At 46.2% G+C, this 24166-nt stretch overlaps 1 protein-coding gene across 1 annotated transcript in view; it reads right to left on the bottom strand.

Annotated features, from left to right (window-relative positions):
* Positions 1–7065, bottom strand: part of VPS37B (VPS37B subunit of ESCRT-I) — a 32337-nt gene extending 25272 nt beyond the window's left edge. Inside the window, exon 1 of the mRNA XM_033220263.1 lies at positions 6763–7065. Coding sequence (XP_033076154.1) covers positions 6763–6873 — 111 coding nt within the window. The 5' untranslated portion in view covers positions 6874–7065. The remainder of the gene's footprint in view (positions 1–6762) is intronic.
* Between the last annotated feature and the right edge of the window lie 17101 nt (positions 7066–24166).

Raw genomic sequence — 24166 nt, 5'->3', positions numbered from 1 at the left:
AGCCGAGATTGCGCCACTGCGCTCCAGCCCGGACAACAAGAGTGAAACTCCGCCTCACACACACACAAAAAAAGCAGTTTCACCCGACTGCTTCTCTGCTCCAAAATGGTCACGAAGCTCCCCGTTTCCTCCTAAATGAACCACCACGGGGCGCACACCCTGACACTCTCCCTCACCAGCCCTATTTCTTGTCATTTCTCTACACACAAGTACGTGCCATCTGGCCAAAGTAGACAAGAACTCGCTCGTCGGACAACCCGTCCCTGCTTTCCTGCCTCTGTGCCTGGGTCGCTTCCTCCCAAGCCTCCATTTTTGTCCATCAAAGACCTACTTAGAGAAATAACTAATTCACGACAGTGGGCATGGGGAAGAGCACACTGAGGGCAGAGCACGAGGCGGGAGGTTCCACTGGTTGGCAGTGTTTACTTCCTCAGCTGGGTGGCAGGTACACAATGTTCCTTATTCTCTGTGTCCCCTGGTAGATATTAACCTATTTAATAATTTATTTTCTGAACGCTTACCTACCTATCAAAGTCTGTCTCTTGTTTTGTGGGGATGTAAGTTAAAAAACAACAAAAAAAGAAAACAAAGTCTGCCTCTTGCATCAGAAACATAACACAGCCAGAGAGCTTTTTCATCTGAACTTCAATGTCATTTAGAATTCACATCTGGCTTTTTTTTTTTTAACAGTCTCACTCTGTCACCCAGGCTAAAGTGCAGTGGCATGATCATGGCTCACCACAGCCTCAACCTCCCAGGCTCAGGCAATTCTCCCACCTCAGCCTCTGGAATATCTGGGACTACAGGTGTGTGCCACGATGCCTGGCTAATTTTTTTATTTTTTGGAGAGATGGAGTTTTGCCATATTGCCCAGATTGGTCTCAAACTACTGGGTTTAAGTAATCTTCCCACCTCGGCCTTCCAAAATGCTAAGATTACATCCACTGCACCCAGCCTGGCCTTTTTCTTATTCTCTTTTTTAAAAAAAAAACTGTGGTAAAATATGCATAAAATTTTCCATCGTAACCATTTTTAAGAGAACAATTGACAGTTCAGCGGCACTGAGTACATTCACATTGTTATGCCAACATCACCACCATCCTCCTCTAGAGCACTTCATCTAACTGAAACTCCCTATTCCCTCTTGTATTGTAGACATCTCTGTATTTAGTTTATTCCCAAATTATAACCTAGGGATTATGTCCCACTTGTGTATCTATCCTTTACAATGTCCTGCACATGGAAGTGTGCAATAGCTGTGGAACTGAAATGGAATCTTCCATTTGGGCATCAAGGAGACCACGCCTTTTAGCTAACAATAACTATCTACCAAATGTTCACTCTGTGCTAAGTATGGTATTAGGCAGCTTACATACTGATTTCATTTAATCTACCCAACAATGCTATGAAAAAGTTATTGTTATTTTCTCCTTAATTGCCAGTGAGGTAACTACAATTAAAAAGACTAAATACTTGTCAAAAGGTCACACTGCTGGTATCAAAAGCCAGTTCTGACTCCGACCACTGTGGGATGCCACCCCCACTGCACTTTTAGCAAATGCACAAGAGCAACTAAATAAATTATCAAATTTCATCTAAGCTAGTCTACATATTCTGAAAATTGCATCTTAAAAAAAAGGGAGCTGGCCTCTACTGAATGCTTCTTCTGTACCACTTCTGTTGTGACATTTAGCCTTACAAGTACCCTAAAAGGCAGGCATATTATCCTTCCTTTACAGTTGAGGAAACTGAAGCAAGGGTTTAAGTCACTTAAAGAAGGTCACACAGCTCCGTGCTTTCCATGAAATCTTGATGCTTCACTTACCGATAAACTGGCATGCAACTGAATTTCAGTAGATATTCCTAGGCACGGTAATTTTTTACTCACGTAAAAGGTCCATGGAAAAGATTTAAACGTAAAAGTTGAAGCCTTTATACGTACATAATGATTATACAACATGGATAAAAAACTCCAGTAGTATTATACTCAGAGTGCAAATCTTAGCTTCTAAAATACAGTCTCACCAGGATTCAGAGTGTTCAGGAGCCAGTCCCTGGATTTAAAGCAAGGTCAATGCGTTTCAATGAGCCATTATGATTCATGCAGTAGCTTTCAGCCCCACACACAAATCACACCCGAACACGCCTTAGGGAAACAGCTTCTTCCAGACCAGAGCTCTTTACTTTCTACAAAACAATCTGTCTTTCAGACCCTCAGCATTTTTTCACACGGGCATGGGCATTTTCAAGCCATGGGAACAAACATCCCCAATTTGAATCGTTAGTGGAATCTTTAGTCAGCAGCAACCAATCAGCACTTCCTCAGAAAGCACAGTGAAGAAGTGACTCAAGAGGTCCGGTTTAGTTGCCTAATCCCGTAAGCGACAGTTCCTTTTAAGGGAGTGCCCTGCAAGTCCAATGGGGTTAATGTGGGCAGATGAAGGCGCATTCCACTGCCATGTAAAAATAACTTTAAATAAAAATAAAATACATGCATATGAAACATCAGCCTGCAGCACAGGCAAGAGTATCAGATCATGAAGGATATACTACATTTAGGGAATTGCATAATGAACAGGAGGAACAGGAAGAGAGAAACTGACACACAAGCCCAGAAAATGAGGACTGTAGCTCCGAAATCATGTTCACTACTTAAACTGCACTGAAACTCACACGCCACAATTACAACAATGTAAATGAAGCCTAATGAACAGCTGCACTTAAACCTAACAGCGAATGCCTTCAAAACCTAGCCACATTTTCCAGCCGCCACAAAATATCCCCTCAGGCTTAAAGAAGCCTTACTCTACAATTTAAAACACTTCCTTCTGCCAATTAGAAAAAAAAAAGAAAGAAATCCTTCGGTTCAGGTTAAGAGATTCTACGCTGTGAAAGGTCTGTTTTATTTACCGTTTCATCCTATACCTACTCAAATACATACTCATTTTGACCACAGAAAGGTGAATGTTTGGATGGGCATGGTGGCTCATGCCTGTAATCCCAGCACTTTGGGAAACCAAGGCAGCAGGATGGTTTAGGGCCAGGAATTCAAGAGGCAACATAACAAGACCCCATCTCTACAAAAAAAACAAAAATAAAAAATTAGCTGGTGGCAGTGGGGTGCGGTGGCTCATGTCTGTAATTCTAGCACTATGGGAGGACGAGGTGGGCGGATAACCTGAGGTCAGGAGTTCAAAACCAGCCTGGCCAACATGCTGAAACGCTGTCTCTACTAAAAATACAAAAACTTAGCAGGGAGTGCTGGCGGGAGCCTGTAATCCCAGCTATTCGGGAGGCTGAGGCAGGAGAATCGCTTGAATCCGGGAGGCAGAGGTTGCAGTGAGCTGAGATCACGCCACTGCACTCCAGCCTGGGTGACAGAATGAGACTGTCTCCAAAATAAATAAATAAATAAATACACCTGGTGTCAGCGTGCATCAGTAGTTCCAGCTACTTGGGAGGCCAAGGCAGGGGGATCGCTTCAGCCTAACAGTTTCTAGCTACAGTAAGTTATGATCTTGCCACTGTACTCCAGCCTGGGGAACAGAGTAAAACTATCTCTTAAAAAAAAATTAATTTTAAAAAAAGGAAAAGGGGCCAGGCATGGTGGTTCACACGTGTAATCCCAGCACTTTGGGAGGCCTAGGCAGATGGGTCACTTGAGGCCAGAAGTTCAAGACCAGCCTGGCCAACATGGTTGAACCCTGTCTCTACTAAAAATACAAAAATTAGCTGGGTGTGATGGCATACATCTGTGAGCCCAGCTATGCAAGACGCTGAGGCACGAGAATCACTTGAACCCAGAAGGTGGAGGTTATAGTGAGCCAAGATTGCACTACTGCCCTCCAGCTGAGCAAAAGAGCAAGCTCCTTTCTCAAAAAACAAGGAAAAGGTAAATGTTGTTTAGGCTAATTGCAAATCGTAATTTACTCAACATTCTTGAAATGGGATCCTAGTAACTTTCAGGATGATCTGGTATTAATGATTGATTGTCAGTCATCTTTCAGAAAGAGAGAACTATTAATACAAGTGATTAATTATTGCAATGACTTTTTATTGAGCCCTACTGATGGGCTGTGTTAAGTATTAACAGGCACTATCTCACCTGATCCTCACACTAACTCTATAAAATAGGTATTACCGTCATCCTTTTCCAACAGATACTCAGGCAGGTGAAGTGACTTGCCTGCGATCACACAGCTGGGAAGCGGCCAAGTCCAGTCTGGAGTGTGTGATTCCAAAGCCAGAATGTTCTTTAACACGCCATCGCAAATGTTCCATTTGGTCAGCAGTGGACAGTTCATAAAATATTTTCTTCTATTGTGTCTCACAATCACCTCTAACATAAGCCAATGCATAGCATTACCAGGTGAGTGAAGCTACCATGAACAAAAATGTTGGTTGTTCACATTACACCCTGAGGAAGGCGCCACACGCGGCCAGGACAACAGGACTGGCAGTGACCTCCCTAGGTGAGCTAAAGATATTTTGGTTTTCAAGTTGTTTCCGTGTTTTAAAAGCACTACACCCAGAAAAGCAAACTACTGCTGAGTAATTTAACGTGCATTATGCAGGCTTATCAAGTGGAGTCACTCAGGCCTCAATACTTCTCTTGGGTATTCGGGTATGAAGGTCACTTTTACTCAAAAAAAAAAAACAATCCTGCCAGATGAATTTACCTTTCTCTTTAAAAAATGATCTTCAGGTTCTGAGGTAGAGAAAACAGGTGAGGTTGTCCCTGATAGCCTCCAAGTGAACAGAATGAACTTGATTCTTTCCACAATCTTCCCTCCACTAAATGCAATTTATTTCTATTAACGTTCCACCAACAAAGCTACAGTACTCAGTTCTTACTGCAACGGAATAGTCACATATACCAAAATAACTTGTAGGCAGTGTTACACATTAGAACAATATACCTATCATTTTATTATTAAACCAGAAAAACCCTGCTGACAATCAACAAAAGGTCTCCCAGCAACTGAAAAGCAGAGAAACTAAGCAAAGATTTTTTTCTTTGGAGACATGAAACTCATTCAGCTAAGAAAGATGGATTTTGTCACTTATTATTCTCCAAAATGGAAGGTGCCACATGGAGACCATAAACGCGGTAAATTGCATCTTGGAGCAACGTTATTATGTGCCAAGTTACAAAGCCCATGAATACAAGGGGTGTATTAATGGAAAGACTGATACCATCTTACTACAGTGGCCTCTCTGTAGCTCCGGACAATGATCTGTTGAGGGTTTTCCAGGGATTTTGAATGTGCAACCTCCATACAAGCTCTCTTTTAAGGGGGCTGGCTTGGTGAACAATCCCTCTTCGGAAAGAAAGCCAAAAGCCCCCACACCGGCTCCTGGGTGAGAGGCTCAGCACGGTAGGTGTGGGAAGGCTCAGACTTCAGAGACAAAAAGGAGTGGTAGGTAGGCCAGGAAGAGCTGGGATTAGCCTGGGCCCACCTGCCTGGAGGAGAACCAGACCCATAAGATCAGACTTTCCGAGAATGAGTCCAAATTGGTTGAGAGAAAGGGAGCACACACTGCAAATCTGCAAGGATGAAGTCAGCTACCCCAGAGCAAGCCACACCTCAAGGTATGAAGGAAGATAACCAGAAACAGGAGCTGGCACATGCCTTCCAGGGGCTGGGCAGGGTTTGACTCTCAGAGGTGAGGGTTGGCAGCCAGCCCCAAACCCCCATTTTATCTTCTTCCTGAAACAGCTCCAGGAACCTTTCTTAGTCTCAGACACAGTGGGACACAGTGGGACACAGTGGGACACAGTGGGACACAGTGGTACAAAGCCAGTCACAAGAAATTTCCCACCTTCCCTTCCTCGGTGGAGGGGGCAACCCTTAAAGAAAAATGTATCCTGTCGCCACCCTTAGGCCCATCCACGAACCCCCATAAGTCTGCTGGGGCCACTTCAAAAGAAGTCAGACTCCAGGGGCGCTCTTGGGACCCCTTAGATACATGGAACCTTCAAACCTTACCCTGGCTATGGTATGACCATGGACTCCTGCCTCCAAACCCTGGGGACCCTCGCCCAACCCTTAAAGCCCCTCAGAACCACCTCCCAGACTCAGCTACAGACCGTCGGCCACCCGAACCCATCTTGGAACCCTCAATCCTCTCCTAAGAGTCCTATTTGGCTAGTCAGTCCCCCAAAACCTACTCTGATCCCCTATAGCTGCCTCAGTCCCCCTGGATGCCCCCAACCTTTTCTCTCAAAGGAAACCCCCCAACCTCTACCAGATCTAGCTATTGGTTCCCCTCAGTCACCCCCAATCCTCGCCTCCGACTCAGCCCCTATTACTCTCCCCTCTCCTCCTGCCAAACCAATCTCAGATCCCCCCAATTCCGTCCTCTCCCGCCTAGACCCAACAATAGCACTCTAGTCCCCAAATTCCCATTCCAGGCTCCCTAATCTCCATTTCAGACCCAGCCTTAAGTCCTCAGCCCCGCAAAATCTTGTCTCAGGACCCCCAATCGGCTCCCCAAGCCCCTTCTCAGGACCCTTTTTCCCGCCTCCGCCCTAATCTCGGTCCCCTCAGTCCCTCAAACCCCCTCTCAGGCCCCCTATTCCTGCCTAAGCACCAGTCGCGGTTCCCTGGCTCCCGAACCCCTCCCCAAGCGCCCCCATTTCTAACCCAGTCCCTCAACACGACCGGAGGCGCCGCGGTCGCCTCCGCCTCCGGCCACCGCTCGAGGAGCGAACCCCGCTCGAGGCCCCACAGCCACCGCCTTAAGCTCAGCACGGCTCACCTCCTCCATCTTCTGCACCATCTCCGTCAGCTGGCCCTCGTCCTCCAGCAGCTCGTTGAGCTGCACCAGCGACAGCCCGGCGAACCGGGCTTCGCTCCCAGCGCCCGCCATCCTCGCGACTCGGCCGTCGCCGCCACCGCTCCGGCCACCAGGCTCCGCCGACCGGAAGCGCCGCCCTCAAGGGCCGCCCCCCCCGCGGGGGGGGGGGGCACGTGACGCCAGCCCTGGGTCGTGACGTCATCATTGGGCGGGCGGACGTGACGTAAGTGTCGCGGCTCGCATGAAGTGGAATGTATCAGGGACAGTAGGAACTGCTAAAGGGAGAGGAAGGGCCCTAGGATTGGGCTGTGACGCGTGAGCGCATTAATGACGTCACTGCGACTCAGGAGAGTGCGCCATGAGGTCATAAGAGCCTTTTTCCTCCAGGAAGAGAGATACTGTGATCCAAGGAAAACATGCAGTGGGAAGGAAGTTGCTGCAGCCTGTGAGCCCAGCCCGATGCAGGGAATCCAAAAGACGGAGACTTCATGGGGAAACAACTTTAGGTGTCACTGGTTCCTTGGAATTGTGGAGCTGCCACGTCATTCATTTAACAAATATGTTTCGAGACCTACTCTGTACTGAGCATTGAGTATACAGTTCTGAATAAAGCAAAATGGACCCCTGCTTAAATGGAACTAACAGAATGAAAGAGGACGCAAACAAAACAAATAAGTAAAACCATTAGGAGATCACAAATAAGGGAATGTACACTGAAATAAGAGAATAAGAAGACCTTTAGGGTAGTAAGAGATGGCACTTGCAGAGAAGGTGACGTCTAAGGAAATGTGAAGGATGAGAAGGGAGGAACCAGCCACCATTCCTGTAGGAAGCTCAAGGCAGCAAAACCAGCATGTGCAAAGGCCCTGAGACAGGACTAGCTTGGTGCATTCAGGAATGGACAGAAGGCCAGTAAGGCTGGAGCATGTGAGCAAGGACCCGTAGAGTGGCCCTTTGCATCACCTCAGAGGAAGGTGCCCAGACATCCAGGTGGGCCAACCTGTGCTCTTTAAGAAACAACACGATTTAGGGTGCAGTCGCTCTCAGTCTCCCAGTTATCGGGAAGCCTCTTAAGATCCAATCTGTCACAGTTCTAACTGGAAGAAACCTAAGGCTGAAGTGAACCATGGCAGCCCCTAATTTTACACATAAGAAACTGAAGCCCTGGGAGGGAGACGTTTTTTGGGCTTTTGCTTTGTTTCTGAAAATCAAGTAATTGGCAGGTCTCCTGGCTCCCAGTCTGGCATCCACCACACTGGCATCATAACACACTGACCTCGTCGCATAACTCAGCCCTGAACACAGTCGAGGCATTCAGCAAATGCTTATCGGCAGACTTAGGGGCTTTGTGTATGAAGCTGATGCTTCTGCAACTCCATGGGTAAAACATAAGGTCTAGTGTTCTCCATCCATACGTTAGGCTGGGCTCTGCCGACCTCTTCTCTCCTTCCAGCCCGTTGTACTAAGGGCTCATGTTTGCAGAAAAATGATGAAAGTTAAGGGAACTATTGCTTTTTTTAATTTTTTTATTTTTTGAGACAGAGTCTTGCTCTGTCATCTAGGCTGGAGTACAGTGGTGTGCTCTCGGCTCACCTCAATCTCTGCCTCCTGGGTTCAAGTGATTCTCCTGCCTCAGCCTTCCGAGTAGCTGGGGACTACAGGCTTGTGCCACCACGCCCAGCTAATTTTTGTGTTTTTAGTCGAAATGGGGTTTCACCATGTTAGCCAGGTTGGTCTTGAACTCCTGACCTCAAGTGATCCGCCCACCTCGGCCTCCCAAAGTGCTGGGATTACAGACCTGAGCCACTGGACCTGGCCAAAAGAACTGTTTCATATGATCTGTAAGCTAAAGGTTTTTGTTTGGTTTGGTTTTTTTGAGACGGAGTCTTGCTCTGTCGCCCAGGCTGAAGTGCAGTGGCGTGATCTCAGCTCACTGCAAGCTCTGCCTCCTGGGTTCACACCGTAATCCTGCCTCAGCCTCCTGAGTAGCTGGGACTACAGGCACCCGCCACCCCACCCGGCTAATTTTTTGTATTTTTAGTAGAGATGGGGTTTCACCATGTTAGCCAGGATAGTCTCAATCTTCTGACCTTGTGATCCGCCCTCCCAAAAGTGCTGGGATTACAGGCATGAGCCACCGTGCCCAGCCAAGCTAAAGGTTTTATTGAGCTCAAAAGGACACTCAGTAGTTTTCTTCCTTCTAACTTGTTATACTTGGTGAAGAAAGATGGCTCTGAGGAGGAAAGGACAGAAGTGGGAAGGAGATGTAGGAAGCTGGTGTTTCTTTTTTCCTTTTCCTCCAGCAGAAGCACAGACCTGTCAAATTGAGAATAGTAGCTCTATTTCCAGGAAATCCTCTCTACGAGGTTTAAGATGTCCAGGAATTTCTCATAGTCCCCACAGAAGGTAAGAATAAGGTTAAGGGTCAGGGCTCTCCAGAATCTAGAGGGATGATGTGATTTAACCAGGAACATACCCCAGGAACAAAACTGGCTTCAGAATGGCATACCTGTATACAGTGACCTCTAAAGGCACTAAGTTTAAACAAGGCTCACTTGCCTCCCTTGCCCAGTCCTTTTATAACTCTTCTCCATTGGAGTCATACACCACTTCTCTATTGGAGTCATACACCACTTCCTTTGTTAAATAGAGCAAACCGGCCGGGCGCGGTGGCTCAAGCCTGTAATCCCAGCACTTTGGGAGGCCGAGACGGGCGGATCACGAGGTCAGGAGATCGAGACCATCCTGGCTAACACGGTGAAACCCCGTCTCTACTAAAAATACAAAAAAAAAACTAGCCGGGTGAGGTGGCGGGCGCCTGTAGTCCCAGCTACTCGGGAGGCTGAGGCAGGAGAATGGCGTAAACCTGGGAGGCGGAGCTTGCAGTGAGCTGAGATCCGGCCACTGCACTCCAGTCCGGGCGACAGAGCGAGACTCCGCCTCAAAAAAAAAAAAAAAAAAAAAATAGAGCAAACCACAAAATCATCTTGTTTTCTGCTGCTCTAAAAACTTCTTGTCACTCTTAAAAGGGGTTGAGAGAAGAAAAGAAAATGTCAAAGCTTCCTCACGTCAGTGTTAAACCTGTCAATTTAGTGCATGGGTGGATTTGCGTGTCTTTTTCCTCTTTTTGGTTGGCCGATATTTGGGTTTCTTTATGCACCTACATCTGCCTGTAATGCTTGTGGGTTAACTAAGATTTTGCTCTGATGAATCAAGGGCAATGTATGCATGTGCCAGAACTTCACTCTCAATGGGAGCATTGTTGCCGTCTGAGCGATGAATCTCCTGTTGCACAATATTGGGAATTGTTTGGCAAGCAGACTTAAAACACACACACACATAAACTTCGCATAGTTGAACCTGAAAATCTCCTAGCCTTGGGATTAGAATTCTCTCCCATGGGCATTGGTAGATTTATCCAGAAATAATTTCCAGTTTAAGAGGCTGGGAGAAACCATTAATAAGAAGGTGTCCATAGCATAGCACACATAGCTACAAAACTATGCATGCGCGCTAGAGGAATTATTCCCCCAGGTGTCAGGTGGAACGGCCATGCCTCTGTGGGGACTCACAGCCTGATGTCAACGCCACGTCACTGTCATGTACTAATACCTACATGTCCAAAATGACCTACATATTAGTCATCCAGAAAAAAGAAGTATTAGATACAGTCTCTGCTTTGGAGAGCAAGAGAAGATATACAAATATAGACTCGTATTTTAAAAATTATATTTAGGGTTGATGTTATTTTGGTGTGTTACAAAGGTAGGGGGCCAGGCCCGGTGTCTCAGACCTGTAATCCCAGCACTTTGGGAGGCCAAGGTGGGCGGATTGCTTGAGATCAGGAGTTCGAGACCAGCCTGGCCAACATAACGAAACCCCATCTCTACCAAAAATACAAGAATTAGCCGGGTGTGGTGGCGTACGCCTGTAGTCCCAGCTACTTGGGAGGCTGAGGCAGGAGAGTCACTTTGACCTGGAAGACGGAGGTCTATAGAATGGTCACAGGAAGGGAGGGCAAATAAATGACCATTATTATGAGAACTTAAATGTCCAACAGTATGGGAAAGGTTAAGTAAATTGTAGTAAATCTGATCAGTGGTATATTTTCAGCCATTAAAATAAGATACACAAAGACCATGAAGCTATGTGGAAAAACCAACGTGAGTTAAGGTACAAAGGCAAAATTTAAATGTGGGCTGGGCATGGTGGCTCACACCTATAATTCCAGCAGTTTGGAAGCCTGGGGTGGGAGGGTCCCTTGAGTCCAGGAGTTCAAGGCCATCCTGGGCAATAGAGGGAGACTCTGTCTCTACAAAAATAAAATTAAAAAAAAAAAAAAGCCCGGCCTGGTGATGCACGCCTGTGGTCGCAGCTACTTGGGAGGCTGAGGTAGGAGGATTGCTTAGGCCCAGGAGGTGGAGGTGGCAGTGAGCTGTGGTCGCACCACTGCACTCCAGCCTGGGCAAGAGATTAAGACCCTGTCTCTTTCTCTCTCTCTCTCATTCTCTCTCTGTGTCTGTGCATATATATATATATATATATCACATATATAATGTGTATAGAGAATGTGATTATCATGAACAAGCTATATTTCTATAGGACCAAGACTCGAGGGTAACAAAGTGTTTAAGTTGTTAGTGGAGAAGTTAGTAACTTTTTTCTTTTAAGGTTACAACAATGCTTGTGGATTGAAGTGTTTTTGTTTTTGTTTTTTTTCTTTTGAGACAGAGTTGACTCTGCCGCCCAGGCTGGAGTGTAGTGGCATGATCTCGGCTCACTGCAAGCTCCATCTCCCAGGATCAAGTGATTCTCGTGCCTCAACCTCCCAAGTAGCTGGAATTACAGGCACACGCTACCATGCCCAGCTAATTTTTATATTTTTAGTAGAGACGGGGTTTCAACATGTTGGCCAGGCTGGTCTCGAACTCCTGACCTCAGGTGATCCACCTGCCTCAGCCTCTCAAAGTGCTGAGATTACAAGAGTGAGCCACCACACCTGGCCAAGTTTTTTTTTTTTTTTTTTTTTTTAACTAAAAGGAAGAAAACCAATGCAACTAATGTAAATGTAGCTGCTCACAACCTCAAGAAAAAAAAAAGATTTTATTAAATATCACTGGCAAAACCAAAATGGTTACCAACAAAAATAATAAAATCCCGCAAACCCAAACTTATGTGCTGCACCAACCCACAATAAATAAAAATGTATTGGGTAATATGCCACGAAACGGAGCAGGGCAGATTTTCACAGCCTGATTTTCACTAAACTCCTTGCTGGAGTGTTACTGAAAATTCACTTTTCTTACTATTTACTTAAAGGAAGATGGGGGTCTTAATCTTGCTCTTTTTTTAATCTCTCAACAAAAATGCTTCTGTTTTGCATCATTATTTCATATCTAAAAAAAGGTGATAAAGCTATTTTTACCTCTTGTGTTGATCAACCCAGCCAGGGAGAACAATTGCAAGACCACTTAACTTTTGCTTCCCTTATGAATGATTTCTCTGGTCATCCCTAGAGAGAACCCCAACTGTTTCCAAGTCCCAGAACCTTGCTTTGCTCACTAAAATAGCCTTCAGAAAGTGGCCCTGCAGCATTTTTTGCCTGATTTGCCTTGACACTGCAGATAAACCACAGAGACAACAGCCTGTTCTCTGCTTATATGCATTGTGAAAAGCCTGACAGTTTCAAGAAGATTAGGCTCATCCACCAAGAAATTAACTCAGCTCTAACATTCACTTTGAACCCTGACAACGTTGAAAACCCTTACATCTAAGTGGTTATAACACTTGAGTTGGTTTACACGTGGGTAAAACTACAGAGACAGGATTTCCAGGCATTGGGTTTGCACATTCTCTAGAGAGAAACTAGAAACTGAAACCCTCTCAAGGTGTTTTTTTTTTTTTTCTTTTCTTTTTTTTTTTTTTTAGGAAACCTTTATAGGTTTTTGTTTGCTTGTTTCTTTAGTTACAAAAGTACTTTGCATCTTGAATTTCTTCACTGAGTCATGGGCTTATTATATTATTCTCTATTCCTTTTGATAAATTTGAAGTATTTATAATAAAATATACAAATTAACATCCAAATCCTTAAAAATAACATTTGTTTACTGTAAAAAACTGTCTAAACAGTGAGAAGTGTGTAAACTGAAAAGTTAACAACAAACCCTACTGAACCCATATCCCAGAGGTAGGTCGCCACAGTGATCAGTTCTGCTTCTGGTTCTAGAAATTTTTTAAAGATAAACATGTAGGGGCCAGGCACAGTGGCTCACGCCTGTAATCCCAGCACTTTGGGAGGTCGAGGCAGGTGGATCGCCTGAGGTCAGGAGTTTGAGACCAGCCTGGCTAACATGGCGAAACCCCGTCTCTACTAAAAATACAAAAAATTAGCTGGGCGTGGTGGTGGGCACCTGTAATCCCAGCTACTTGGGAGGCTGAGGCAGGAGAATCACTTGAACCAGAGAGGTGGAGGTTGCAGTGAACGGAGGTTGCAGTGAGTCGAGACCGTGCCATTGCACTCCAGCCTGGGTGACAAAAGCAAAACTCCACCTCAAAAAAGAAAAACATGTATATAAGTTAACTTTTTATTTAATAGAAGTGGGATCTTACTACTGTACAAATGGCATTTCAGTACTGTAGTTTCGGCTATACCACATTCTTTATTTATTTATTTATTTATTTTTATTTAATGATGCAAAATACAAATGCTGACCTGGTATATATTCACATATCTTTTTCTCTCACATTTACAACTCAACAGATGGTGAATCCAGAGGAACAGCTGAAATCACTATACGGAGCATACTGCATTAGTATTTCAAAAGTTTATTCCAGCCCATTTCTTCTTTTGTACTCTAAAATATCTTCATTGTGTTGTCTGATGAGAGCCGCTCGGGAGCCTGACAGGGGCCAGCAGCCGGGAGAGGGGATGCAGCAACGCGGACAGCGCCATCTTGAGTGCTATACCACATTCTTTTTAACTGCTGTATAGTATTCCAGAGTGCATACTGTGGCATGCATGGATGCATTTAGTTATGAGACGGGGTCTCATGTTATAGGCCAGGCTACAGTGTAGTGATGAGATCATAGCTCAGTGCAGCCTCAAACTCCTGGCCTGAGGCAATCCACCCTACTCAGCCTCCTGAGTTGAGACTACAGGTATGTGCCACCACACCTGACTTACTGGGACACTGAGATTTCTCTTTGTCCATACAATATGGTGTGAAAAACATTCTTGTGTACATAATATTTGTGTATATCTTAAGACTATATGGAGGATAATTTCCTAGAAATTGAATCACTTTTTTTTTTCTTTGTTTGAGACAGGGTCTTTCTCTGTTGTCCATCCTGGAGTGCAGTGGCACAATCTTGGCTCACTGTGACCTCCAGCTCCTGGGCTCAAGTGATCCTCCCACCTCAGCCTCTTCAGTAGCTGGGACCACAGGCACACACCACTATGCCCTGCTATATTTTTTTAATTTCTTTTTGAAAGACAGGGTCTTGCTATGTTGCCCAGGCTGGTCTGGAACTCCTAGACTCAAGTGATCCTCCTGCCTCAGCCTCCCAAAGTGCTGGGATTACAGGCATGAGCCACCATGCCAGGACTTCTTTTTAATTTTAAAAAATTAAAAAGATCCTTGGCTGGGCACGGTGGCTCACGCCTGTAATCCCAACAGTTTGGGAGGCTGAGGTGAGTGGATCTCTTGAGGTCAGGAGTTCCAGACCAGCCTGGGCAACATAGCGAGACCCTGTCTTTCAAAAAGAAAAAAGAAATAGCAGTCAAGCCAACATAGTGAAACCCCATCTCTACTAAAAATATAAAAATTAGCAAGGCATGGTGGTGTGCACCTGTGATCCCAGCTACTCGGGAGGCTGAGGCACAAGAATCTTTTGAACCCGGGAGGTGGATCTCAGCTGCAGTGGTGTGATCTCAGCACTTTGGGAGGCCACGATGGGAGGATCTCTTAAGCCCAGGGTTTAAGACCAGCTTGGGCAACATGGAAAAACCCTATCTCTACTAAAAATACAAAAATTAGCTGGACGTGGTGGTGCATGCCTGTAATCCCAGCACTTGGGAGACTAGATGGGAGGATCACCTGAGCCCAGGAAGTCGAGGCTCCAGTGATCATGCCACTGTACTCCAGCCTGGGCAACAAAATGAGACCCTGTCTCAAAAAAAAAATTACCTGAGTATGGTGGCACATGCTTGTAGTCTCGCTGCTTAGGAGGCTGAGTCAGGAGGATTGCTTGAGCCCAGGATTTGGAGGCTGCAGTGAGCTATGATTGTGCTGCTGCTTTCCAGCCTGGGTGACAGAGTGAGACCCTGTCTCAAAATAATAATAAAATGGCATAAAATAAAATTCAAACAGTAGATAAGGGGGTCAAACAAAAACCATTAACAACTTGTGTTTCCTTCCAGAAGTTTTTTCAATGCTTGTTCAAGCAACTATATTCATATCCACCCTCCTACCCACTTACTTTTTTTTTTTAAGCAAGAGAGATCACACTCTACTTATATGGAACATGTCACTTTGCAATCATATAGCTAAGGACAAACCAATATGACTCTTTAGCGACATTAGCTGACCCACAGCTGGTTCCAAAAACCCTTGAAACCTATTCAACAGGTATTGCCTGAATTTACCTTTCCCCAGCAGTGCTGAAAATAATGTTGGTGGTTTTTTTCCTTTGGATTCCGTGCAGGGTGTTTTCTTCTTCTTCTTCTTCTTTTTTTTTTTTTTTTTTGCAAGTGAAGATTCTTCTTGGCAGAAGGTGTTAATCCAGGCACTAAATCTGGAACATTCTAATCACTGTGAAATTTTGCATGTCTCCTCTTAGGCAGAAAATGTGTGAAGATACCAGTTTATTCTGCTCTTACCTTGCGGTCCTTCTCGAGGTAATTCTGCATATGCTAATGATCTTACATCAGCTCACACCTCAGTCACCCCGACATCTTCACCTCCTGGACTTGTTGCTCCCAATGTCAGTGCTACCAAAACCCACCTAGTTTATGTTCTTCTTTCAAGAGGGGGTGCCTTATCTGATGCACTCAAAATCTACTCCCTCCTCCCAAGCCTTTCTATTTCTATAACTGCATAATGTTTAATTGTACAGGGAAGCTATGAATCCTTCTGTATTCACTTCCTATGCTGTGACAACCACTAACTTAGTGGCTTAAGCAACACACATTTCTTCTCTTACAGTTCTGCAGGTCAGATGTCCAAAATCACGAAGTCCTAAAGTCAAGGTGTTGGCAGCCCTGGTTCTTTCTGCAAACTCAGAGGGGGAGAATCTCGGCTTCCTTGCTTTTCTCCCAGCTTCTAGAGGCCTCGGTAATCTCTACCTGTTTTCAGATCACCTTTTCTGACCCTAATGCTCCTGCCTCCCTCTTAGGAAGCCTTTTGTGATGACATTGGATTCACCTGGCTAGCCCAGGCGCTGCTCCCCACCACAGGGCCCTTCGCTTAATCAGATCTGCAAAGACCTTGTACCACACAAAACAGCGCTGGCAGGGCATGAGGATGTGGGTGTAATTGGGGAATTATTATTTAGTCTTCCACGCCATCCTCCTTTACAAATAAATAAATTAGGACAAAGAAACTAAGTTCTCCTTGGCCACCTAACTATTCATCCTTTCTCCCCAGGGGCGACCACTGTTCACACTCCTTGGTGTGAATTTTTCCAGACCATTTTTATTCTTTAACATATACACATATGAATGCACAACAGCTTTATTTAGTGTTGTTTGGGGTAGTATTTTTGTTAAAAAATATGGCATCCTATTCTGCAACATGCTTCTGTCTCTGTTTTGAAATCCATCTCTATTAATACACATAAAACTAATTCAGTTACCACTTTTAAAAAATTACTTCTTATTGTGGTACAGTATACATAAAATTTACCATTCGAACCATTATTATTTATTTATTTTTGAGACAGAGTCTTGCTCTATCACCAAGGCTGGAGTGCAGTGGCAGATCTTGGCTCACTGCAACCTCCACCTCCTGGGTTCAAGCAATTCTTCTGCCTCAGCCTCCCAAATAGCTGGGATTACAGGTACGCACCACCACACCCAGCTAATTTTTGTATTTTTAGTAGAGACAAGTTTTGCCACGTTGCCCAGTTGGTCTCGAACTCCTGACCTCAAGTGATCCGCCTGCCTCGGCCTCCCAAAGTGCTGGGATTACAGGCATGAGCCACCACACCCGACCCCTGCTGTTGTGTGTGTGTGTGGTTGTTTTTTTTTTTTTTGAGATGGAGTTTCACTCTTGTTGCCCAGGCTAGAGTGTAGTGTGACTCGATCTCAGCTCACTGCAACTTCCACCTCCCAAGTTCAAACGATTCTCCTGCCTCTGCCTCCCAAGTAGCTGGGATTATAGGCATGTGCCACCACACCCGGCTAATTTTTTTTCTTTTTTTCCCTAGAGACAGAGTCTTGCTCTGTTGCCCAGGCTGCAGTGGCGCAATCTCGACTCACCGCAACCTCCGCCTCCTCGGTTCAAGCAATTCTCCTGCCTCAGCCTCCCGGGTAACTGGGACTCCAGGCGCACTCTGCCGCACCCAGCTAATTTATTTTGTATTTTAGTAAAGACAGGGTTTCACTGTGTTGCCCAGGCTGGTCTTAAACTCCTGAGCTCCAGCAGTCTGCCCTCCTCGGCCTCCCAAAGTGCTAGGATTGCAGGTGTGAGCCACTGCGCCAGGCCTAATTTTATATTTTTAGTAGAGACAGGGTTTCACCATGTTGGCCAGGCTGGTCTCAAACTCCTGACCTCAGGTGATCCACCCACTTTGGCCTCCCAAAGTGCTGGAATTTAGGCTTGAGCCACCGCGCCCGGCCTCTGCTGTATTTTTAAAGTGTCCACGAGGGGCTGGGTGTGGTGGCTCAGGTTTGGGAGGCTGAGGCGGGCAGATCACAAGGTCAGGAATTCAAGACCAGCCTGGTCAACACAGTGAAACCTCGTCTATACTAAAAATACAAAAATTAAGCCATGGAATATTATGCAGCCATAAAAAGGGATGAGTTCATGTCCCTTACAGGGACATGGATGAAGCTGGAAACCATCATTCTCAGCAAACTAACACAAGAACAGAAAACCAAACACCACATGTTCTCACTCACAAGTGGGAGTTGAACAATGAGAACACAAGGACACCAAGAGGGGAACATCACACACCAGGGCCTGTCAGGGGGTTGGGGGTTAAGGGAGTGACAGCATTACGAGAAATACCTCATGTAGATGATGGGTTGATGGGTGCAGCAAACCACCATGGCATGTGTATACCTATGTAACAAACCTGCATGTTCTGCACATGTACCCCAGAACTTAAATATAAAATAAATAAATAAATAAATATATATATATACACACATACACGAAAATTAGCTGGGCATGGTGGCAGACACCTGAAATCCCAGCTACTCGGGGGGCTGAGGCAGGAGAATTGCTTAATCCTGGGAGGCAGAGGTTGCAGTGAGCCGAGTTCATGCCACTGCACTCCAGCCTGAGTGACAGAGTGAGACTCTGTCTCAAAAAACTAAATAAATAAATAAAGTGCCCACAAGGACTTGTGCAAATCCTCTAAGGTGCCTTCTCAACTTCCTTATCTATAAAATGGGGATTAATAATATGTATATCTACAGTGTTTTGAGGATCATATAAAGTGATACAGCATTTTTCACTATTAAAGAATACATACTCGGGGCTGGGCGTGGTGGCTCACACCTGTAATTCCAGCACTTTGGGAGGCCAAGGCAGGAAGATCACAAGGTCACGAGATCGAGACCATCCTGGCTAACACGGTGAAACCCCCGTCTCTACTAAAAATATTTTAAAAATTAGCCAGGCGTGGTGGCGGGTGCCTGTAATCCCAGCTACTCGGGAGGCTGAGGCAGGAGAATGGCGTAAACCCAGGAGGTGGAGCTTGCAGTGAGCCGAGATCATGCCACTGCACTCCAGCCTGGGCAACAGAGTGAGACTCTGTCTAAAAAAAAAAAAAAAAAAACATACTCTAAGAAATACTGTGTCAGCTCCATGCCATCGTTTAAGCCTCCCTCTTTCTTTTTTTTTTTTTTTTTTGAGGCGGAGTCTCGCTCTGTCGCCCGGACTGGAGTGCAGTGGCCAGATCTCAGCTCACTGCAAGCTCCGCCTCCCGGGTTCACGCCATTCTCCTGCCTCAGCCTCCCGAGTAGCTGGGACTACAGGCGCCCGCCACCTCGCCTGGCTAGTTTTTTGTATTTTTTAGTAGAGACGGGGTTTCACCGTGTTAGCCAGGATGGTCTCGATCTCCTGACCTCGTGATCCGCCCGTCTCAGCCTCCTGAAGTGCTGGGATTACAGGCTTGAGCCACCGCGCCCGGCCAAGCCTCCCTCTTTCAAAAAAATCTCACCTGCATGCTTTCATTTATTCATCTTTTCATAAATTTATTGAGCATCTGCTATAACCTAGTCACTGTTCTAAACACTGAGAATACAGCAGTGAACCAAACAAGCAACACCTTCGCCCCATGAAGTTTACATTCCAATAAAGAGAAAATAGATGCCAATCACATAAACTAGCTATATAACTAGGATAATTTCAGGTAATAATACAATCAGATCATATACAGCCTTTTTTACTATAGTGACACAATTGGATTTTATTATGAGAACAGTAGGAAACAATGGAGAGGGGTTTTTGGGGTTTTTTGTTTGTTTTGTTTTTTTGAGACAGAGTTTCACTCTCGTTGCCCAAGCTGGAGTGCAGTGGCGCAACCTCGGCTCACAGCAACCTCCGCCTCTTGGGTTCAAGCGATTTTCCTGCCTCAGTCTCTTGAGCAGCTGGGATTACAGGTGCCCACCACCACACCCGGCTAATTTTTGTATTTTTAGTACAGACTGGGTTTCGCCATGTTGGCCAGGCTGACCTCAGGTGATCCGCCTGCCTCGGCCTCCCAAGTGCTGGGATTACAGGTGTGAGTCACCACACCTGGCCAATGGAGAGTTTTTTTTGTTTTTGGTTTTTTTGTTTTGAGATGGAGTCTGGCTCTGTGCCCAGGCTGGAGTGTGGTGGCACCATCTTGGCTCACTGCAAGCTCTGCCTCCCAGGTTTACGCCATTCTCCTGCCTCAGCCTCCCAAGTAGCTGGGACTACAGGCGCCCGCCACCACGCCCAGATACTTTTTTTTGGGGGGGGACGGAGTCTCACACTGTCGCCCAGGCTGGAGTCAGTGAAACGATCTCCACTCACTGCAACCTCCACCTCCCGGGTTCAAGCAATTCTCCTGCCTCAGCCTCCCGAGTAGCTGGGATTAGAGGCATGAGTCACCATGCCCGGCTAATTTTTTGTATTTTTAGTAGAGACGGGGTTTCACCATGTTGGCCAGGTTGGTCTCGAACTCCTGACCTCATGATCTGCCTGCCTCAGCCTCCCAAAGTGCTGGGATTATAGGTGTGAGCCACTGCGCTTACAGGCGTGAGCCACTGCGCCCAGCCAAATGAAGAGTTTTAAGCAGGGAAATGACAATTCACAATTTTCAGTCCCTCTATATCTCAATAAAGCTTTTTTTTTTTAAGGCCCCTTTGGCTGTTTGTGGGGAAGGGGTCGTGGAAGGCCAGCGTTGCTTGTGCTAACGGTGCCACTCCCCCGCCACTGGGCCATCATTTGCTATCTATCGACATCTGCTTGTTTGCATTCTTTTTTATAAGCTGCCTGAAACCTTTGCCACCTGCATTTGACCCGTCTCTACCAATTAGCTGTAAACTCGAGGGTCAGGAAAACCAGAGTCTTCTCTACAGAATCTGAGAGCACAATTTGTGTAAATACGAACTTTTTTTTTTTTTTTCCTGAGACAGGGTCTCACGCTGTTGCACAGGCTGGAGTGTAGGGGTGAGATCACAGCTCACTGCAGCCTCAACTTCCTGGGCTGAAGCGACTCTCCCACCTCAGCATCCCAATTAGCTGAAACCACAGGAACGTGCCACCGACACCTGGCTCATATTTAAAAAAATTGTTTGTAGAAATGAGGTCTTGTTATGCTGCCCAGGCTTACAGAAGGAACTTGATTCATGGTGGCAGGTGATGATGTACAGTCTTTTTCTTTTTTTAGAGACAGGGTCTGGCTCTGTTGCCCAGGCTGTAGAGCAGCGGCACTGTCATAGCTCACTATAACCTCAAGCGATCCTCCTACCTCGCCTTGGTCTCCCCAAGTGCTGAGATTACAGGTGTGAGTCACTGCACCTGACCCGATATGCAGTTTTAACAAGAAGAAACTCCCTAGGCCTGGTTGTGATGGCTCACACCTGTAATCCCAGCACTTTGGGGGGCCAAGGTAGGCAGATCGCTTTGAGCTGTAAACACTGAGAATACAGCAGTGAACCAAACAGGCAACACCTTTGCACCCATGAAGTTTATATTCATTCCTCTGAAGAGCAAATAGATGCCAGTCAAGTAAACGAGTTATATAACCAAGATAATTTCAGGTAATAAAACCAGATCATATACAGCTGTTTTCATTGTAGTGCCACAGTTGGATTTTATTACGAGAATAAAATCCAATTGTTTCAGCCTGGGCAACGTGATGGGACTCTGTCTCTACTACAAACACAAAAAAATCAGCCAGGCATGGTGGCTTGCGCCTGTAATCCCAGCTACTCCGGAGGCTGAGATGGGAGGATCACTTGAGCCTGGGAAGCAGAGTGTGCAGTGAGACAAGATTGCACCACTGCACTCCAGCCTGGGTGACAGAGCAAGACCCTGTCTCAAAAAAAAGAGACAACAACCTAGTCCAAATAACTCGGATTGCGGTCATTAAGAGGAGGAACAAATGACAGGACTTGGCTTCTGGGACCTCAATTTTCCCATCTGAAAAATGGGACTAATTCCTATCTCCACTCCACTACAAAAACAAGGCTTTATATTGACAGAAAAACATGCATGTGGCAGATCATGCCGCCTTGATCAGCCAGGCCTTGGCAGCCAGTTAGTGGTGTGTGGTTGCCCTGAAGCCTGGTTGAGGTTCAACAGATAAAAGGAAAACACCAGGCGCCCTTTCTAACCCTCTTCTCTCCTACCCTCTCAGCTGGAAGGGTATTTGGATTGTTTTTCTGAATTTGAAATGTTTCCTTTTGTTCTAGGAGGGAAAGACTGCTAACCAGGTTGACACGTACCTCTTCCCTGAGGGGCACATTTTGGAAGCTGTCTGAGGTCACAGGCTTGTCTCCACTGAGTAGCTGGGCAACATTCCTCCCCTGGCCTATTTTAAACCACGCAGATAACTAGGGAGGTGGGGGCAAGACAACAAAGGCCGAACAGTGGGTGAAGGACATCTGGCAGGAAGGGCTGGCAGCAGGCAGACAGGCTTTCAATGGCATGGATAGGCTCCCACTGTGTAGAGCCTGGGAGGGCAAGGAAGGGGCTGTCAGGCCATGGCAGCCCCCATGCGAGGGGAAGAGAGGCGGCAGGCACGCTGATCAAGGCATCTCTCCGCACTTATTCATTCATTCATTCAGCAAATAGTGGCTTCTTCAAACCTGCAGGTTGTGTTTCGTCGGCTCTGGACCATTCTCGGCCGTTAGCGATTCAGAGAGTTCTATACCATGCTCTCTTGCTTGTCTGCAACTCCAAACAAACATATTACAACATTTCTCAAAGAACCTTCCAACTCTCCTCTTCTCCCTTTGGTATTTTCTATCTTTTTGTCTCTCTGTGTTACATTCTGGATTAACTTCTGTTTTTTTTTTTTGTTTTTTTTTTTGAGACGGCGTCTCACTCTGTCCCCCAGGCTGGAGTGCAGTGGCACAATCTCAGCTCACTGCAACCGTTACCTCCCAGATTCAAGTGATTCTCCTGCCTCAGCCTCTGAGTAGCTGGGGCCACAGGCATACACCACCACGCCTGGCTAATTTTTGTTGTTGTTTTTTTCTTTTTTTTTTTTTGAGACGGAGTCTCGCTCTGTCACCCAGGCTGGAGTGCAGTGGCGCGATCTCGGCTCACTGCAAGCTCCGCCTCCCGGGTTTACGCCATTCTCCTGGCTCAGCCTCCCGAGTAGCTGGGACTACAGGCACCGCCACCACTCCCAGCTAATTTTTTGTATTTTTTTAGTAAAGACGGGGTTTCACCGTGTTAGCCAGGATGGTCTCGATCTCCTGACCTCGTGATCGACCCATCTCGGCCTCCCAAAGTGCTGGGATTACAGGCTTGAGCCACCGTGCCCGGCCTGTTGTTGTATTTAAAAATTTTTTTTTTTTTTTTGAGATGGAGTCTCTGCTGTCGCCCAGGCTGGAGTGCAGTGGCCGGATCTCAGCTTACTGCAAGCTCTGCCTCCCGGGTTTATGCCATTTTCCTGCCTCAGCCTCCCGAGTAGCTGGGACTACAGGCGCCCGCCACCTCGCCCGGCTAGTTTTTTGTATTTTTTTGTAGAGACGGGGTTTCACCATGTTAGCCAGGATGGTCTCGATCTCCTGACCTCGTGATCCACCTGTCTGAGCCTCCCAAAGTGCTGGGATTACAGGCTTGAGCCACCGCGCCCGGCTGTTGTATTTTAATAGAGACGGGGTTTCACCATGTTAGCCAGGCTTGTCTCGAACTCCTGGGTTCAAGTGATTGGCCCTCCTCGGCCTCCCAAAGTGGTGGGATTAGAGGCGTGAGCCACTGCCCAGCCATAACTTCTGATGTCTCACTAATTCTTCCACCATGAACAATCTTCTGTCACATACAATAATTGAGTTTATTCCTTATTTATTTTTTAAGTTTCTAAAAGTTCTATTTTATTCTTTTTGAAATATGTTATGGCCAGGCGCAGTGGCTCACACTTGTAATCCCAGCACTTTGGGAGGCCGAGGAGGGCCAATCGCTTGAGCCCAGGAGTTCGAGACAAGCCTGGCCAATATGGTGAAACTCTGTCTCTACTAAAATACAAAAAAAATTAACGAGGCATGGTGGTGCGCGCCTGTAATCCCAGCAACTCAGGAGGCTGAGGCAGGAGAATCACTTGAATCCAAGAGGCGGAGTTTGCAGTGAGCCACTGAACTCCAGCCTGGGGGGCAAAACGAGACTCCCTCTCAAAAAAATAAAAGAAATCGGTTATGTTATTTTTTATAGCCTTATATTCCCTGTAAATGTTTTCAAGCTTGATGATTTTGTTGTTGTTGTTTGTTCTAGAGACAGAGCCTCTCTCTGTCACCAGGCTGGAGTGCAGTGGTACAATCATAGCCACTGTACCCTGGAAATCTTGGGCTCAAGGGATCCTCCTGCCACAGCCTCCCGAGTAACTGGGACTGCAGGTATATGCCACCATGCCCAGTTAATTTTTTAAAAAATCTTTTGTAGTATGGGGGTCTTGCCATGTTGCCCTGGCTGTTCTTGAACTCCTGGCCTCAAGCAATCCT

Source organism: Trachypithecus francoisi, unplaced genomic scaffold, assembly GCF_009764315.1.
Source record: "Trachypithecus francoisi isolate TF-2019V2 unplaced genomic scaffold, Tfra_2.0 Lachesis_group11, whole genome shotgun sequence".
In the NCBI taxonomy this organism is placed as follows: domain Eukaryota; kingdom Metazoa; phylum Chordata; class Mammalia; order Primates; family Cercopithecidae; genus Trachypithecus; species Trachypithecus francoisi.
This window is presented reverse-complemented; position numbering and strand designations above follow the sequence as displayed.